This window comes from Eschrichtius robustus, chromosome 8, assembly GCF_028021215.1.
Source record: "Eschrichtius robustus isolate mEscRob2 chromosome 8, mEscRob2.pri, whole genome shotgun sequence".
Classification (NCBI taxonomy): Eukaryota; Metazoa; Chordata; class Mammalia; order Artiodactyla; family Eschrichtiidae; genus Eschrichtius; species Eschrichtius robustus.
The window spans coordinates 16959028-16979119 of NC_090831.1; the positions used below are offsets into that span (position 1 = coordinate 16959028).

A 20092-nucleotide genomic window follows, 5' to 3' on the forward strand; every position below is an offset into this window, starting at 1 on the left:
AGTTGCTCTGCAGCATATGGGATCTTCCTGGACCAGGGCTTGAACCCGTGTCCCCTGCATTGGCAGGTGGATTCTTAACCACTGCGCCACCAGGGAAGTCCCACGCTTCTTTTTTTGTAATTGTAGTACAATACACATTAACATGAAATTTACCACTTTAACCATTTTAAACTATATAACTTAGTGCTATTAATTACATTTACAGTGTTGTGCAACCATCACTGTCCAGTTCCAGAACTTTTTCATCACCTCAAATGGAAACCCTGTACCCATTAAGCAGTCACTTCCCATTTTTTGTCAGACTTCGTTAGTGGAGCAAGGTTAGGACGGGGAAGACTAGTCAGAGGTTTTTGCAATAGTCTAGGTAAAAGATATTGGTTGGATTATGATGACGGCAGAAAAAAAATGGAAAAATTTCTCTATTTTTTTCTTTTAACTTTTTACCCAATTTGAAACCTTGTAAATTTGTAAAGTAACGTAAGCTGTTATGTTTTCCTAGGTGTCCTTCAGATGATGCAGACAAGAATTGGGGCTTTACAGGGAGCTGTTGATAGGTACTGCTGTTCATTTTGTAAATAAATGAAATGGAAAGATTTTTATCCATTGATATTTTGAAGATGATTTTGTCACTCCTCTTTTTGTTTTTCCTTTAGGATGAAAGCAAAAATTGTTGAGCCATACAATAAAATAGTAGCCCGTACTGCTCAACTAGCAAGACTTCAGGTAGGTCCTCACTTGTCATTTCTTTGTACTTTTACTTCATTTTGTCTTTATAAGCGAGCAAATTTCAAGAGAATGAATTCTGAGGAAGTAAGAGAATATGAGAGAAAAAGGGAAAAATACTAAAGAGCTTTAAAAGAAGATATTCAGTTTAAAAAATAAAAATCTAAACTACTATTCAGGTGAATTATTTTCACTCTTATTATTTCAGTGTATTACTATTTAGAATTCAAAATTATTTCTCTTAATAGAGAATAGGAAGAAACCTAACTTTTATCCTTACAGTTTGCTATGATCCAATGTAAGGAACCCAAACCTATAACTTCTGTAATACAGCGGTCCCCAGCCTTTTTGGCACCAGGGACCGGTTTCGTGGAAGACAGTTTTTCCGCGGACCGGGGAGGTGGGGGTGGGGGGATGGTTGTTTTCACATGATTCAAGCGCATTATATTTATTGTGCACTTTATTTCTGCTATTGTTACATTGTAATATATAATGAAATGATTATACAACTCACCATAATGCAGAATCCGTGGGAGCCCTGAGCTTGTTTTCCTGCAACTAGATGGTCCCATCTGGGGGTGATGGGAGACACTGACACCTGAAGTGTGTTGCTTATGTCCAGTCTACTCCGTAATCTCGTTTTGGTTGCTGTCACTGCAGAAAACCCTGCTTCACAAAGATAGGATGCTGGAAACGGAAGCAGGCTTTTCAGTGCTTTCGTGGCAGTCTCAGGATATCCCACCTTGACTTTAATCCAGAACGTATGGAGATTTAAAGTTGTCTCAAACATACTTTTAATGCCACCGTCATTTACGATCTCAAGCATTTGATCCTCTTCTAGCACAAAGTCGATTCACCAGGCTTATTCACAAATGGGTCGTGGATCCATGCCTTCCCAGTTCAGGGGTCTTTTGTGGTTGGGAAGTAATGCTCAGACTCTTTTGAAAGCTGAGATAGGTGATCATGCACCAGCTGGGAGAAAGAAGGCCCTGGCTCAGCCTCTTTCAAAATCTCTGCTAATACTTGAAACATGTCAAAAATCCTAGTGTTCACTCATTGCCCCCATAATTCCAGTTTGGCCTTGAATGCAGCCATTTTATCTACCGACTTGAACACAGTTGTTGTTCTCCCCTGAAGTGACAGATTGAGTTTGTTGAGCAGGTTGAATATGTCACACAAGTAAGCAAGTTTTGTGACCCCATTCTGTGGCGCTGAAATGTGCTGCCAGTGGTGACTGTTCTTCTAAAAGAAATCTCTGGAGTGGCTCTCGTAACTCAGAAACTCTGGCCAGTGATCTACCTTCAGAAAGCCATCTCACTTCTGTGTATAAGGGAAGACGTGTGTGCTCTGCGTCCATCTCCTCATAGAGCTGTGTGGACAGTTGTGAGTTAAGGGCATGTATTTTAATATGGTTGATAATTTTAATCACATCCTGCAAAACGTTAAGTTCAGGTGACATTTTTCAGCTAGCCAGCATTTCCCTATGGATGAGACAGTGCGTAGACTCACATTCAGAAGCAACCTCTTTTACCCGAGTAGTGAAACCAGAAAGCCGTCCAGTCATGGCAGCCGCTCCATCTGTGCATATATCCACACAAAATGACCAATTCAGTTTTCCTGATGTGTAATCATTCAAAGACTTGAAGAGTTCTGCAGCTATTGTGTTGGTTGGCAGCAAAAGTGCACATAACATATCCTCATGCACATCCTCCTGAAAGATATATCACACAAAAACAAGCATTGTTGCCTTGTTGTCAGCATCAGTAGACTCGTCAACCTGGATTGCGTACCATGGTGACTCATTAATCCTCTCTAACAATTGTGCCTCAGTGTCCTCTGCTATTTCATCAGTTCGTCTAGTTATGGTGCCAGCCAAAAGAGGAACACGTGCCACGTTTTGAACTGCAGCCTCTCCTAAAAGTTCATGACAGATGTCCTTAGCAGCAGGCAGGCTCAACTCTTCACCAATGGTAAAGGGCTTTTTCTTAAAGATTTATTTATTTAGTTTATTTTTGGCTGTGTCGGGTCTTAGTTGCGGCATGCAGGATCTTCATTGAGGTACGTGGAATCTTTCATTGCAGTGCACAGGCTCTTCGTTGTGATGCACAGGTTTCTCTCTAGTTGTGACGCGCAGGCTCCAGGGCGTGTGGGCTCTGTAGTTTGCGGCACGCAGGCTCTCTAGTTGAGGCGCGCAAGCTCAGTAGTTGCGGTGTGCGGGCTTAGTTGCCCTGCAGCATATGGGATCTCAGTTCCCTGACCAGGGATCGAACTCATGTCCCCTGCATTGTAAGGCGGATTCTTTACCACTGGACCGCCAGGGAAGCCCAGTAAAGGGCTTCTTAGCTTTAACAATGTGGTTAGGCACTAAGAATGATGCTCTCAGTGCAGACACATTTGATGAAGTGGTGGCCTTCAATAATTGCTTCTGTTCTTCGTGTTCACGTTTTTGTCTTTTGAAAAACTCCAAAGGCTTGTCTTTTAATGCAGGGTGCTTGGTCTCCATGTGGCGAAACAGTTTTGAAGGTTTCATGGCTTCCTCGGATAGCTAGTTGCCACATATTATACAGAGCGGGCATGGAGAATGTGAATCACCTGTGGCAATGAACCCGTAATTTAAGTAGGACTCTTGGTATTTTCTTTTAAATGCAGCTTTCGTTTTGTTGGCAGTCTTAGAGTCTTCTGCTATCTCATCATTGGGTCTTTCCCCCCTGTCAAAAAAGCTCTCCAGCGACGTTTGTTTTTTACTCATTTTGGCTAGGGTTAGCTTGTGGGCTTACCAAAACTGTGACTGAGACAAGTGCACAATGCAGGAAAGAGGTATGGACAGAAGTGGTAAATAAAATAATGGGCAGGCCACGCGCAGACTGAAATAAGTGTCAGTTTCTGACTTAAAGCCTGCCACCACATGCAGTTCTACAGTCGAAGTACATCAACTCACTTGTCACTGTAAAGCCTGCCACCAGGTGTAGCTTAATTGTCACTTTCCACTCACTGATAGAGTTTTGATATGAGTCTGCAAGCAGTTGATTTATTATGGTCTCTGTGTAGTCAAAACTCTCTGTTAATGATGATCTGTATTTGCAGGCGCTCTCCAGAGCTAGCATCACTGCCTCAGCTCCACCTCAGATCATCAGGCATTAGATTCTCATAAGGAGCGAGCAACCTAGATCCCTCACATGCGCAGTTCACAGCAGGGTTTGTGCTCCTATGAGAATCTAATGCTGCCACTGATCTGACACGAGGCGGAGCTCAGGCAGCAATGCGAGCGATGGGGAGCGGCTGTAAATACAGATGAAGCTTTGCTCGCTCACCTGCCGCTCACCTCCTGCTGTGTGGCCTGGTTCCTAACAGGTCTGTGGCCCGGGGACCAGGGGCCCCAGCTATAATAGATGTTTTAGTATTTTAATCTTTGCTATTTCTGGGTCAGTTTTTGTCAATTGACCTTTCTTCTTGTTACGGGTTTTATTTTTATGCTTCTTTTCATGCTTGGTAATTTTTGATTTTATACTGTAAAGGTGTGTTTTGTGTTCAGGGGTCTGGATCTTTAAAAATTTCCTTGAAATGGTGTTGGACTTTATTCTTGTTCACAGTTAAGTTACTTGAAATTAGTCTGATCTTTTTGAGGATTGGTTTTAAATATCTATTTATTTATTTATTTATTTAGCTGCATCAGGTCTTAGTTGCGGCTTGCAGGATCTTTGCGGCACGTGGGATCTTTGCTGCAGCATGAGGGGTCTTTTGTGGTGTGCGGGCTTCTCTCTAGTTGTGGTGCATGGGCTCAGTAGTTGCGGCACACGGGCTCTCTAGTTGTGGCGCATGGGCTTAGTTGCCCCACGGCATGTGGGGTCTTAGTTCCCTGACCAGGGATCGAACTCACATGCCCTGCATTGGAAGGAGGATTCTTAACCACTGGACCACCAGGGAAGTCCCCAAGGATTGGTTTTAAACCTTTGTTAGTGCAGGTTCAAAGCATCCTTTAGCCTAGGGATAGTTTAGCTGTGTTTACTGCTAGGTCCTTCCACTATGAGCTCTGTGCATTGTTTCAGTGTTTCTTTCCTTGTGTTTCCTCTTACACATGCACAAACTGGCACTTAGCCAGAGACTTGAGGCCATCTTTCTGCACATCTCCCCAACCTCTCCTTCCTGGCCAGTTCTCTGCCCATAAACTCTAGCTCCTTTCGGCTTTCCTGAAATCTGCTCTGTTTCCACACTTCAGAGAGACTGTCATGTTCTGTTTGCCTTTGCTCTGCTTCAGCTAGAAAATTGTCTCCCGGCAGTAAATTGGGATAGTTGTTAAGCTCATTTTCTTTTCTCCTGTGCTATTTTTCAGTATCTGTTGTCTGAAAATTTTATTTCATGTATTTTGTTCAGTTTTCTAGTTGTTTAAGATGGGAGGGTAAATTCTGCCCTATTATTTCATCATTGTTAGAAGTAGAAATTGCCTTCATTAAAAAAAATTGAATTATAAGTCACGTACTATAAAATTCACCACTTTAAAGTACACGTTTAAGTGTTAACTGAGTGATTTTTACTATATTCACAGGGTTGTGCAGTCATCACCTCTGTCTAATGCCAAAACATTTTCATTACTCCAGAAAGAAACCTTATGCTCAGTAGTAATCATTCCTCCTACCCCTTTCCCCCTCCCCCCGCCCCCCTCCCCAGCTTTCTAATCTGCTGTCTGTCTATGGATTTGCCTCTGCTGGATATTTCATATAAATGCATCATACATTGTGTGGCATTTTTTTGTCTGGCTTCTTTCACTTAGCATAATGTTTTCAAGGTTTATCCATGTTGTAGCATGTGTCAGTACTTCATTCCTTTTTATGACCAAATAATATTCCATTGTACGGATATACCACATTTTTGTTTATCCATTTATTTTGCTTGCCTATCAGTTGATAGATAGTTGTGTCCGCTTATTGGCTATTATGAATAAAAACTGTTAACGAACATTTGTGTACAAGTTTTTGTGTGACGTGTTTTTTTCAGTTATCTTGGGTATATACCTGAGAATATATATGCTAGGTCATATGCTAACTCTGTGTTTAACATTTTGACATATCAAATCAATATATGAACACCTTAAACTTAAAAAATGTTCTATGTCAATTATATTTAAGCAAAGCTGGAAAAAACTTTTTGAGGAGTGCCAAACTGTTTTCCAAAGCAGCTGTACCATTTTATATTCCTATCAGCTATATATGAGGGTTTCAATTTCTTTCTCACCAAGACTTCTTTTCTTTTTAATATAGCCATCCTATTGGTTATGAAGTACTATCTCATTGTTGTTTTGATATGAATTTCCCCAATGACTAATGATACTGAGCATCTTTTATTGTGCCTATCGGCCATTTGTATATATTCTCTGGAGAAATGTCTATTCATATCTTTTGCTCATTTTTAAAATGAGTTATTTGTCTATTCCCTCTCTCCCCACCTCCCTCCCTCCCTTCCTTTCTATACTTGGCATATTGTGTTCTGGCTACCAATTTAGTTGTTGAGAAGCTGTCATTCTGACCTGGTCTTTTGAAGGTAATCTGCAGGTTTCCTCTGGTTTCTTTTTTAAAAATTATTTATTTATTTTATTTATTTTAACATCTTTATTGGAGTATAATTGCTTTACATTGTTATGTTAGTTGCTGCTGTATAACAAAGTGTATCAGCTATACGTATACATATATCCCCATATCCCCTCCCTCTTGCATCTCCCTCCCACCCTCCCTATCCCACCCCTCCAGGTGGTCACAAAGCACCAAGCTGATCTCCCTGTGCTATGCGGCTGCTTCCCACTAGCTATCTTTTTTACATTTGGTAGTGTATATATGTCAATGCCACTCTCTTACTTCGTCTCAGCTTACCCTTCCCCCTCACTGTGTCCTCAAGTCCATTCTCTATGTCTGCATCTTTATTCCTGTACTGCCCCTAGGTTCTTCAGAACCATTTTTTTCTTTTTTTTAGATTCCACATATATGTGTTAGCATACGATATTTGTTTTTCTCTTTGATTTCCTTCAGTTTCAGAATGGTTTCTTTTTATTCATTTCATGTGCAATTTGTTTTTCTTCTTCCATCTGTGAGTTTATCTCTTTCATCATTTCTAAGCCGTGCTTTCTTCAAGTATGTATCATTCTCTCCTTTGTCTTCAATTCTGATTAAATGTACACTCAGCTTTCTCTCTTTATCATCTAAGTCACTTACCCTCTTTTCCTTACTTTACATTTTTTTCCTTTCCTTGCTGTTCTCTGGAGTTTTTTCTGATTGGTTATCTACTTCATTAATTTATTCCTAACCACTTCCTGTGGTTAAAATAGTCTGTTATTATTTTGGTAAGTTTTGGTTATTGTATGTTTTATTTTTAGAAGTTCTATGTTTCTTTTCCTAAAGTGCTATATGACCTATTTCTTGTTCTCTGACTTTGATTTCTTTGAATATATTCTGCTGAAGTATTCTATTGCCTGACTCTGGTAGGTATAGTATTTGTAGTCTTTGTGGGTATGTTTATCTTGGTGGTGCTTGTTGGTTCTATCTAATGGAGTCCAGTTTTCCTGGGTGCCTCGTTATTTTTTTGCTGCGTGTTGGACATTTTATTTGAAAAGTTATTTTTTAGAATATTTGAGTCCTTCAGACAGGATTTTTTTGTTTTTCTATGGCAGCAGAAATCACTACCAGTCCAAGAACAACATTAAGTTTAATCAATTTTAACTGTCCTCCTCCACTTTGTCTCAGAGGGTATCAAAATGTAGGATCTAGTTTTCCAGGACTAGCAAGTGATCTCAGATTACAAGTGGATTTGCTTATTTTCTCTTTGGGTTCACTCTGCTTTACTTTTGGCTTGGTGTTTGTATCCATACTATCATTTCTTTGATGCTTTTGAGACATTTTTACATTTTATACAACAGTTTTAGTTCTTAATGGTAAGCTAAAAACGTAGTCTGCCATTATTATTTTTTTATTATTAATTAATTTATTTTTTGGCTGCGTTGGGTCTTCGTTGCTGCACGTGGGCTTTCTCTAGTTGTGGCGAGCGGGGGCTACTCTTCATTGCAGTGTGCGCACATCTCATTGCAGTGGCTTCTCGTTGTGGAGCACGGGCTCCAGGCTTGCGGGCCTCAGTAGTTGTGGCACGCAGGCTCAGTAGTTGTGGCTCGCGGGCTCTAGAGCACAGGCTCGGTAGTTGTGGTGCACGGGCCCAGTTGCTCCGTGACATGTGGGATCCTCCCGGACCAGGGCTCAAACCCATGTCACCTGCATTGGCAGGCGGATTCTTAACCACTGCACCACCAGGGAAGTCCTAGTCTGCCATTATTGAAAATAAGAAACTTACGTGTCTTCTCTTTTTTTATAAAATAAACATCAGATTATTTTTTTCCCCTGATAAAATTATTCAGTACTTCCTTAACACAAAAGAGACTGATGTCTTAAGTCCTAAATGTGGCATGTAAGTCCCTTCATGTTATTGCCTCTACTTGCTTTTTATCATTTTGTCGTTCTAAAATAATTTATTCTGGATACTAATCACACTGAACTACTTTCTGTTCCTAAGTGTGCTGGAGATTCTCACATTCATTCCTTTGCACATTTTTTTCCCTAACTCAGAATGTTCTCGTCCCTCAGCAGATTCTAGTCAACTCTTCTGTGAAGTCCTCTCCTGCCCTTCTGACAGAGCAGAATATTTACTTATTTTATTTATTTATTTTTGGCCGCACTGTGCAGCATGTGGGATCTTAGTTCCCCGACCATGGGTCAAACGCACGCCCCCTGTATGGGAAGCGTGGAGTTTTAACCACTGGACCGCCCGGGAAGTCCCAGAATGTTTATTTTTTAAATTTTTTCATTTCTTTAATATCCTGTAGATGTTTCCATTATAATACTTTCTACATAGTTTTTCCCTTCCTCATACTCTCCTATAAGACTAAGCTCCTTGAAGGCTATGATAATATTTTAATATTTGAATGTCTAGCCTTAGCGTAGTGTTATGTACCATATTAAATGCTTAAGAAATGAGTTAAATAATTTGTTCCTTGGTCTGTGCCTTAGTTGTAATGTTTTTAAAAAATATGTAGCATATGTGACTCAACATATATAATACTAAAAATTTTTTTAATGGACTTATAAATGTCTCCTATAACAATCTGAGAAATATAGCATGTGAGAAGAGTTTGAATGTCAGTCTTTTTCAGAAGGATGAGAGATACAGGTTATTTCAGAGGTAACCACTTAAGGGTATGTGGGGCAGTGAGGATACATAGAAACCTGTCTTAACAGTCAAAGAGGTATCGTGGGACAGTGGAATATGGCTCGGCCTACAATAATATCCTAACAATCACCCTTTCCTATAACTCAGGTCCTGCATCTCTGTCTGCTACTTTTTCTTACTGCCACTATGGATTAACCCTCATTCTCCTTTTCACTTGCTCCTTGTTTCACTCTTGCTTTTTTTGTCTCAAGGATTCTGCTCTATCCTGTACACCCACTTTCCTAAAGAGAACAGTGTCTGTTTGTAACAGTTTTGGGCAGTTCTTGTGCGAGACAGTGTCATAGGTCCCTGGTGATAGACTTTGTGGCATAGCATTGAGCTGGCATTGTTTCCCTGATCTAGTCAGCTGTGGCTAAGGTCACAAGGTCTTATGACCTGAAATACTATGAACCACATATAAAGAGCTGCCCAAGCTACTTTCCTGAAGAAAGGGTGTGGGCACTGCAAGTGCTGCTCAGAGCGTTGGAGCTAATGTTTTACTTTTATGCTGAAATATACATTAAAACATTACTTCCATAGTTAAGTTGGGATTTAAATATTGCTTTTGAGAATAACTTTTTCATTTTGTACTAAAAATCATGGCCTTAAGTTAACTGGAATTCTTTTTCTTACGAAAGAATAGACTAATATGTAAGGGTGGTATTAACTAAGAAAAGTGATTTTGCTGCTTGTATCTTCTTTACAGACTTCTCTCTAATAAAATGAAATTTTATAAAACATTTTGGTCTTTTGGACAGATGGAAATTAACTTTTTGTTTAGTAAACTTTAAAATATTTTTGTATATGAAGACATAGGAGTGTTTTTATTAGCAGAACTGTTCACGAGTATTAGTCTTCATGTGCTTCACACGATGTTTTGATTATAGATCATTGCTTAATTTTAAGCAATAAATTAAAATTTAATTTGTTAAATTAAACATTTAATTTAAGTTCACTTCTTTGCGTTCAACTCCAGATCTTAAACATGTCAGAATCATGCACTTCTTTTTTTTGCCTTTGTTTACTACAATCTTTTGACGGTAAGTTTTAAGAATCTTACTTATTTTTACCACCTAGCTAGGTATGTATTCATGATAAAAATTTTTTTTCATGTGTATGTGGGACTTTAAAATGTATGAAAAATTTTAAGTATTCTAATTCAATCATTATGTTTAGAAGTTACATATCTCATCAGTTATGGGTGAGTAAACTGAAGTTCTACGAGTTACTTGCTGAAGTTCATATAGCCATTATGCAGCAGTGTTAAGATAAAACAGAATTTCTTTCTCTAAATTTAGTATTCTGTGCTTTTGATTCATAAAAAAGTAGAAAATACAGTTCCTGTTTTTCAGAAACTTGCTTGTAGGTAGAAAAATTAAAATCAAATCTAGGTTGATGAAGCACAGATGAAAGCACTGGACTAGGAGTTAAGAGACCTGACTTCACTCTTCATCCTTCTAGCTGCATGGTCATGAACAAACTTTAGTTATCTTTTTTTCCGGCTTTGAGATACAATTGACATATAACGTGTACATTTAAGATGCATAATGTGATAATTTGGTACATGTATATACTGTGAAATGCTTACCAGAGTGAAGTTAGTAACACGTATTTCACTTTACATGATTACCATTTTTGTTGTTGCGGTCATGGTGGTTTAGTATCTTTTTACAGTGAAAGTTTGGACTGGATCTGTGAATTCTCTTCCAGCTCTAAAATGCTGCATTTCTATGAAGCTGTGATAGTTTCTTTTTTGAAGGCTTTTATTTTTTATGGTTATGTAAGCGTGAGAGGTCAGGATTGTTTGTGTTTCAGATAAACACTTTTTATATTTATTATTGTTGTTAAATATTATTAATTTTAGCCCTAATATTAGCCCTAATTTTCTATACTCTTATTGTAAAAAATATTGCACTACTGTATAGGGGCAACTAAGTTGAATAACTTTGGTCAAATTATTATAAAGGAGGGGAGGGAAAAGAAAAATGTCTAGGTACATTTTGATATCTTTATTTCCAGTATTTAATCTTTCCTGAATTGACTCATATGCAGTCTTACCTTTAGGAAGGAAGTTCATCTTAGAAATTTGTTGCCATTCAAACTGCTTTGAAGTCTAAGGGCTCTTTGGAAGTTCATTTATGTTTTAACCATTTTTATTCTGTTCACTTTGACTAGACATTTCCATTTTGAACTTTGGGGAAACTTTAATGTTTCTGTTTAATCTTTTTATTCTTTGAGATCTTAATTCATTTAAATGCATGTGGTATAAGAAAGCAAGAAAGAAATAGCTATGAAGTTGCTTTTGCCTTGAACGTAAAATCCCTATGATTGTACCCTCAATTAGAAGAAAGTACTTCTACATTTAATTTCTTTTGCTTTTTATCCCCATTTCACTCTCTTTGCAGAAAGCCTTTTCTTTCTTTGAGCAGAAGCTTCTGACTTCATCTATATACATGAATACAGGAGTTGAATTTAATTATCACCCCAAGAATCATCTCTATCTTAGCTCTTTATAGTAACATTGTTTGCTTATGAACTGCCTCAGAGTTTTTCAGAAAGAAATTTTTAAGAGCTTATTATCCCTTACATAGAATATTTAAATTTTTTAAACTTCAACATTATGTAAGAAAATGAGTTTTTAAACTTTCAAATCTTATAAGTTTTTAACACTTTTAATCATACGTTTTCAAAAATATAACAGCTTTGTTGAGGTATAATTCACATACCTACATATAAGTTTTTTTATCTTTTTAATATTTTTAACTTTTTATCATTTCACTTTTTAATTTTTTAAGTCACGCACATATTAACTTTTCAATTTGAAGTGGTTTTTTCAATTTTATTTTATTTATTTTTTTGTACAGCAGCAGGTTCTTATTAGTCATCCATTTTATACACATCAGTGTATACATGTCAATCCCAATCGCCCAATTCAGCACACCACCACCCCACCCCCCTCCACTTTCCCCCACTGGTGTCCATACGTTTGCTCTCTACATCTGTGCCTCAATTTCTGCCCTGCAGACCGGTTCATCTGTACCATTTTTCTAGGTTCCACATATATGCGTTAATATACGATATTTGGTTTTCTCTTTCTGACTTACTTCGCGCTGTATGACAGTCTCTAGATCCATCCACGTCTCTACAAATGACCCAATTTCGTTCCTTTTTACGGCTGAGTAATATTCCATTGTATATATGTACCACATCTTCTTTATCCATTCGTCTGTCAATGGGCATTTAGGTTGCTTCCATGACCTGGCTCTTGTAAATAGTGCTGCAATGAACATTGGGGTGCGTGTGTCTTTTTGAATTATGGTTTTCTCTGGGTATATGCCCAGTAGTGGGATTGCTGGGTCGTATGGTAGTTCTGTTTTTAGTTTTTTAAGAAACCTCCATACTGTTCTCCAGGTGGCTGTGTCAATTTACATTCCCACTAACAGTGCAAGAGGGTTCCCTTTTCTCCACACCCTCTCCAGCATTTGTTGTTTGTAGATTTTCTGATGATGCCCATTCTAACTGGTGTGAGGTGATACCTCATTATAGTTTTGATTTGCATTTCTCTAATAATTAGTGATATTGAGTAGCTTTTCATGTGCTTCTTGGCCATCTGTATGTCTTCTTTGGAGAGATGTCTATTTAAGTCTTCTGCCCATTTTTGGATTGGGTTGTTTGTTTTTTTAATATTGAGCTGCATGAGCTGTTTATATATTTTGGAGATTAATCCTTTGTTGATTCGTTTGCAAATATTTTCTCCCATTCTGAGGGTTGTCTTTTCGTCTTGTTTATGGTTCCCTTTGCTGTGCAAAAGCTTTGAAGTTTCATTAGGTCCCATTTGTTTATTTTTGTTTTTATTTCCATTACTCTAGGAGGTGGATCAAAAAAGATCTTGCTGTGATTTATGTCAAAGAGTGTTCTTCCTATGTTTTCCTCTAAGAGTTTTATACTGTCCGGTCTTACATTTAGGTCTCTAATCCGTTTTGAGTTTATTTTTGTGTATGGTGTTAGGGAGTGTTCTAATTTCATTCTTTTACATGTAGCTGTCCAGTTTTTCCAGCACCACTTATTGAAGAGACTGTCTTTTCTCCATTGTATATCCTTGCCTCCTTTGTCATAGACTAGTTGACCATAGGTGCATGGGTTTATTTCTGGGCTTTCTATCCTGTTCCATTGATCTATGTTTCTGTTTTTGTGCCAGTACCATGTTGTCTTGATTACTGTAGCTTTGTAGTATAGTCTGAAGTCAGGGAGTCTGATTCCTCCAGCTCCATCTTTTTCCCTCAAGACTGCTTTGGCTATTCGGGGTCTTTTGTGTCTCCATACAAATTTTAAGATTTTTTGTTCTAGTTCTGTAAAAAATGCCATTGGTAATTTGATAGGGATTGCATTGAATCTGTAGATTGCTTTGGATAGTATAGTCATTTTCACAATATTGATTCTTCCAATCCAAGACCATGGTCTATATCTCCATCTGTAGGTATCATCTTTAACTTCTTTCATCAGTGTCTTATAGTTCTTTGCATACAGTTCTTTTGTCTCCCTCTGTAGGTTTATTCCTAGGTATTTTATTCTTTTTGTTACAGTGGTAAATGGGAATGTTTCCTTAATTTCTCTTTCAGACTTTTTGTCATTAGTGTATAAGAATGCAAGAGATTTCTGTGCATTAACTTTGTATCCTGCAACTTTACCAAATTCATTGAGTAGCTCTTGTAGTTTTCTGGTGGCATCTTTAGGGTTCTCCATGTATAGTATCATGTCATCTGCAAATAGTGACAGTTTTACTTCTTCTTTTCCAATTTGTATTCCTTTTATTTCTTTTTCTTCTCTGATTGCCGTGGCTAGGACTTCCAGAACTATGTTGAATACTAGTGGTGAGAGTGGACATCCTTGTCTTGTTCCTGATCTTAGAGGAAACGCTTTCAGGTTTTCACCATTGAGAATGATGTTTGCTGTGGGTATGTCGTATATGGCCTTTATTATGTTGAGGTAGGTTCCCTCTATGCCCACTTTCTGGAGAGTTTTTATCATAAATGGGTGTTGAATTTTGTCAAAAGCTTTTTCTGCATCTATTGAGATGATCATATGGTTTTTCTTCTTCAATTTGTTAATATGGTGTATCACATTGATTGATTTACGTATATTGAAGAATCCTTGCATCCCTGGGATAAATGCCACTTGATCATGGTGTATGATCCTTTTAATGTGTTGTTGGATTCTCTTTGCTAGTATTTTGTTGAGGATTTTTGCATCTATATTCATCAGTGATATTGGTCTGTAATTTTCTTTTTTTGTAGTGTCTTTGTCTGGTTTTGGTATCAGGGTGATGGTGGCCTCATAGAATGAGTTTGGGAGTGTTCCTTCCTCTGCAAGAAGGATGGGTTTTAGCTCTTCTCTAAATGTTTGATAGAATTCACCTGTGAAGCCATCTGGTCCTGGACTTTTGTTTGTTGGAAGATTTTTAATCACAGTTTCAATTTCATTACTTGTGATTGGTCTGTTCATATTTTCTGTTTCTTCCTGGTTCAGTCTTGGAAGGTTATACCTTTCTAAGAATTTGTCCATTTCTTCCAGGTTGTCCATTTTATTGGCATAGAGTTGCTTGTAGTAGTGTCTTAGGATGCTTTGTATTTCTGCGGTGTCTGTTGTAACTTCTCCTTTTTCATTTTTAATTTTATTGATTTGAGTCCTCTCCCTCTTTTTCTTGATGAGTCTGGCTAATGGTTTATCAATTTTGTTTATCTTCTCAAAGAACCAGCGTTTAGTTTTATTGCTCTTTGCTGTTGTTTTCTTTGTTTCTATTTCGTTTATTTCTGCTCTGATCTTTATGATTTCTTTCCTTCTGCTCACTTTGGGTTTTGTTTGTTCTTCTTTCTCTAGTTCCTTTAGGTGTAAGGTTAGATGGTTTATTTGAGATTTTTCTTGTTTCTTGAGGTAGGCTTGTATAGCTATAAACTTCCCTCTTAGAACTGCTTTTGCTGCATCCCGTAGGTTTTGGATCCTCGTGTTTTCATTGTCATTTATCTCTAGGTATTTTTTGATTTCCTCTTTGATTTCTTCAGTGATCTCTTGGTTATTTAGTAACGTATTGTTTAGCCTCCATGTGTTTGTGTTTTTTACGTTTTTTTCCCTGTAATTGATTTCTAATCTCATAGCGTTGTGGTCAGAAAAGATGCTTGATATGATTTCAATTTTCTTAAATTTACTGAGGCTTGATTTGTGACCCATGATGTGATCTATCCTGGAGAATGTTCCATGCACACTTGAGAAGAAAGTGAAATCTGCTGTTTTTGGATGGAGTGTCCTGTAAATATCAATTAAATCTATCTGGTCTATTGTGTCATTTAAAGCTTGTGTTTCCTTATTAATTTTCATTTTGGATGATCTGTCCATTGGTGTAAGTGAGGTGTTAAAGTCCCCCACTATGACTGTGTTACTGTCGATTTCCTCTTTTATAGCTGTTAGCAGTTGCCTTATGTATTGAGGTACTCCTATGTTGGGTGCATATATATTTATAATTGTTATATCTTCTTCTTGGATTGATCCCTTGATCATTATGTAGTGTCCTTCCTTGTCTCTTGTAACATTCTTTATTTTAAAGTCTATTTTATCTGATATGAGTATTGCTACTCCAGCTTTCTTTTGATTTCCATTTGCATGGAATATCTTTTTCCATCCCCTCACTTTCAGTCTGTATGTGTCCCTAGGTCTGAAGTGGGTCTCTTGTAGACAGCATATATATGGGTCTTGTTTTTGTATACATTCAACAATCCTGTGTCTTTTGGTTGGAGCATTTAATCCATTCACGTTTAAGGTAATTATCGATATGTATGTTCCTATGACCATTTTCTTAATTGTTTTGGGTTTGTTTTTGTAGGTCCTTTTCTTCTCTTGTGTTTCCCACTTAGAGAAGTTCCTTTGGCATTTGTTGTAGAGCTGGTTTGGTGGTGCTGAATTCTCTTAGCTTTTGCTTGTCTGTAAAGCTTTTGATTTCTCTGTCGAATCTGAATGAGATCCTTGCTGGGTAGAGTAATCTTGGTTGTAGGTTCTTCCCTTTCATCACTTTAAGTATATCATGCCACTCCCTTCTGGCTTGTAGAGTTTCTGCTGAGAAATCAGCTGTTAACCTTATGGGAGTTCCCTTGTATGTTATTTGTCGTTTTTCCCTTGCTGCTTTCAATAATTTTTCTTTGTCTTTACTTTTTACCCGTTTGATTACCATGTGTCTAGGCGTGTTTCTCCTTGGGTTTATCCTGCCTGGGACTCTCTGCGCTTCCTGGACTTGGGTGGCTCTTTCCTTTCCCATGTTAGGGAAGTTTTCGACTATAATCTCTTCAAATATTTTCTCTGGTCCTTTCTCTCTCTCTTCTCCTTCTGGGACCCCTATAATGCGAATGTTGTTGCATTTAATGTCCCAGAGGTCTCTTAGGCTGTCTTCATTTCTTTTCATTCTTTTTTCTTTATTCTGTTCTGCAGCAGTGAATTCCACCATTCTGTCTTCCAGGTCACTTATCCGTTCTTCTGCCTCAGTTATTCTGCTATTGATTCCTTCTAGTGTAGTTTTCATTTCAGTTATTGTATTGGTCATCTCTGTTTGTTTGTTCTTTAATTCTTCTAGGTCTTTGTTAAACATTTCTTGCATCTTCTCGATCTTTGCCTCCATTCTTTTTCCGAGGTCCCAGATCATCTTCACTATCGTTATTCTGAATTCTTTTTCTGGAAAGTTGCCTATCTGCACTTCATTTAGTTGTTCTTCTGGGTTTTTATCTTGTTCCTTCATCTGGTACATAGCCCTCTGCCTTTTCATCTTGTCTGTCTTTCTGTGAATGTGGTTTTTGTTCCACAGGCTGCAGGATTGTAGTTCTTCTTGCTTCTGCTGTCTGCCCTCTTCAGTTTGAAGTTTTTAATTTAGTTTTTTAACTGAAACTATATAAGTAAGAAAGTTTGAGAAAATGTTGGAAAGAGGAAGGAAGAAATGGTTCATAAAACCTTTTCTCTTGTTTTATGTTCATGGTTTACATGTACGTGGTTTTCATCGTATACTTTTGTAGGGTCCTTTTTAGTTTTCAGTTGATACGATATCAAATAATTTTATCTACATTGTTCTATGGGATGATGACTTAGTTTACTGGCTTTATATTTATCCACCAAACAAATGAATATATTAGGAAGGAAGGAGGAAGAAAGATAACAACACCAGCATAAGTTGCCAGTGTTCCTAAACCCTGCGAGAACATATAGAGCAACTACGATAGCAAAACCAGAGAACCCCTGCTGGTTGAAGTGATGCTGGGTTAGCTTGGGAGCTAGCATTCAGGGGGCATAGCAGCTTTTTTTTAAAAAATTAATTAATTAATTAATTAATTTATGGCTGTGTTGGGTCTTTGTTTCTGTGCGAGGGCTTTTCTCTAGTTGTGGCAAGTGAGGGCCACTCTTCATCGCGGTGCGCGGCCCTCTCATTATCGCAGCCTCTCTTGTTGCGGAGCACAGGCTTCAGACACACAGGCCCAGTAATTGTGGCTCACGGGCCTAGCTGCTCCGCGGCATGTGGGATCTTCCCAGACCAGGGCTCGAACCCGCATCCCCTGCGTTGGCAGGCAGATTCTCAACCACTGCGCCACCAGGGAAGCCCCATAGCAGCTTTTGTTTCTGCTCTGGGAAAGGCACTGTCCATGTAAGAAGTCCAGCCATTGTGAGACTGTCATGCTATGGAGAAGCCCATGCTGGCCGTGGGTAGATGATAGGTAGCGAAGCACTGAGGCAACCAGAAGTGGGAGTGAAGCCTGGTGTTAGCTGAGTGTAGCAGAGTGAGTAATCCCAGGGATACCACACGGAGCACTTGAACCCTGCCCAAATTCCTGACTCACAGAATTGTGCGGAAGAACAAATCATTTAAAATCACTACGTTTTGGGCTGGTTTCTCATGCAGCAAAAGATAATTGGTACAGCAGCCAAACTGATTTTGACGTAGAGACAGCCATCCTCATAGAATCCAGGGACTATTGCTCCTATGACCCTTTCTTTAGGAATCTGATAGACAATGTACTTGAGACAATCAAAATGAGTAGAGAAACAGCAAAGTAAAAAGTAGTGATGAGCATTAGAACTAGGATTAAATGAGGGAGATAAAGTAGTGTGGAATGGCTGTATGTTTTGACAAAGAAATAAAATTCAACTGTAAAACACTGTGGGCAGAGTATGTGCAGAACAGTTTTTTTAAACTGTCTTCAGCAGTCATATTTGTGTTTGTAGTATTGGTTTTTTTTTTTTGGCTGCGTGTTTGGTTTTTGTTGCTGCGCGTGGGCTTTCTCCGGTTATGGCAAGCGGGGGCTACTTGTCGTTGCGGTGCATGGGCTTCTCATTGTGGTGACCTCTCGTTGTGGAGCATGGGCTCTAGGCGCTCGGGCTTCAGTAGTTGTGGCATGCAGGTTCAGTAGTTGTGGCTTGCTGCCTTTAGAGTGCAGGCTCAGTAGTTGTGGCGCACGGGCTTAGCTGTTCTGTGGCGTGTGGGATCTTCCCAGACCAGGGCTCGAACCCATGTCCCCTGCATTGGCAGGCGGGTTCTTAACCCTCTGCCACCCGGGAAGCCCTGTAGTGTTGGTTTTGAATTCAGGTAATGTTTTGTTTGTATTGTGTAGCAAAGCAAATGAATAATTTTAAATACTCTAATTCTGTTACCTCTTATGTCTCTGGAGCCAGGAGTCTCTGTGTGGAAGAAATAATTTATAGATGTAAGTTAGAAGATTAGGTAAACACCCTGTGCTCCTGATTTTTAAGTGCAATTATCAGTATGAACTCATGAGATATTTTAATTTTATCTTAAAATGGTATATACATTATATGTATATATTTTTATACATATGTATATGTATAATGTTAATCTGAGACTGTTTTATGTGTATTGTGGAATCAAGCAAATGAATATTTATGTGATATTTTAATTTTGACATTTCCTAACTATGTCTACCAAAATGTCTCAGAAATGAGCAAACCTAGTTCCCAGAATGTGGTCTTCAAATGCTGCTGAATTCTAAAAGAAATCAGGGATTCTTTGATAAATCTTTGATCCCAGATCTGGGGCATGAAATATGCAAAATGATCCTGGAATATTTTTATACCATATACCAAAGCAAGTATCAATAACTATTAACTAGAGTCATGATAAAAGGCTTCAGGAGCCAACTTGGAGAGGCCCTAGGGTAACCAACTATGTCAGTTTTAGCACTGCAAGTCCCATGTCCTAGGAAACCTCTCAGTCTCAGGCAAATCAGTACAGGTGATCACCCTCAGAGGCTCCTACTGGCCAAAAATGGTACAATGTGAGCATCTATAAGGATAAGAGCTACAATGGATTGGTATCTTATATTATGTTTAAATCTATGAGTTCATAATGATATCCAAAACAATGAACTAATTGTTCATCTTTGGTGGCTATTAGGAAAGCAGTCCTCAATTTTGAAAACTGATAAACCAGTGGAAAGAATCTGGTGTTTATTCTTACTATTCTGTGTGAACAGTACCACTGGGTAAACTAATATAGATGAGGTAAAGTTTGTTCTCATAGAGATGTTTTATAAGCTAGCAAATAAAGGCAAAATGACATAACTGGAGTATCACCATTTTGTATTCATTATGTTTTAATAGATTTTGCCATTGAGTATCATGGCTGCTAACTACACAGAGAATCATACATATGTTATAAATACACTACTACCTAATGAATAAATTTGCCCGGAATATTAAACCTGTATCTGATGAAGCTGCCTACATCCATCTACTAAGGTATAAGGAATATAGAAGACAGAGGGACTTGTTAAACTAGGGGAAGGCAATCAACTAAAACCAGTCTGTGGGAAACTGTATAGGACAGATGATCCCATATATTCAGCAGATTGCAAAGGACAAAAAAGAGATGCTAAAGGAACCCATTTAGATTTAAAAAGGGCAAAATTAGGACTTCCCTGGTGGTGCAGTGGTTAAGAATCTGCCTGCCAATGCAGGGGACACAGGTTCAATCCCTGGTCTGGGAAGATCCCACATGCCACAGAGCAGCTAAGCCTGTGTACCACAACTACTGAGCCTGCGCTCTGGAGCCCACGAGCCACAACTACTGAGCCCGTGTGCCACAACTACT

The 20092-nt window shown here is 38.4% G+C and overlaps 1 protein-coding gene across 1 annotated transcript in view; it reads left to right on the plus strand.

Moving 5' to 3' along the window:
- Nucleotides 1–20092, plus strand: part of COG5 (component of oligomeric golgi complex 5) — a 296956-nt gene that overhangs the window by 13009 nt on the left and 263855 nt on the right. The window contains exons 4-5 of the mRNA XM_068550382.1: nt 500–554; nt 654–723. Of these exons, the coding sequence (XP_068406483.1) occupies nt 500–554; nt 654–723 (125 nt within the window). The remainder of the gene's footprint in view (nt 1–499; nt 555–653; nt 724–20092) is intronic.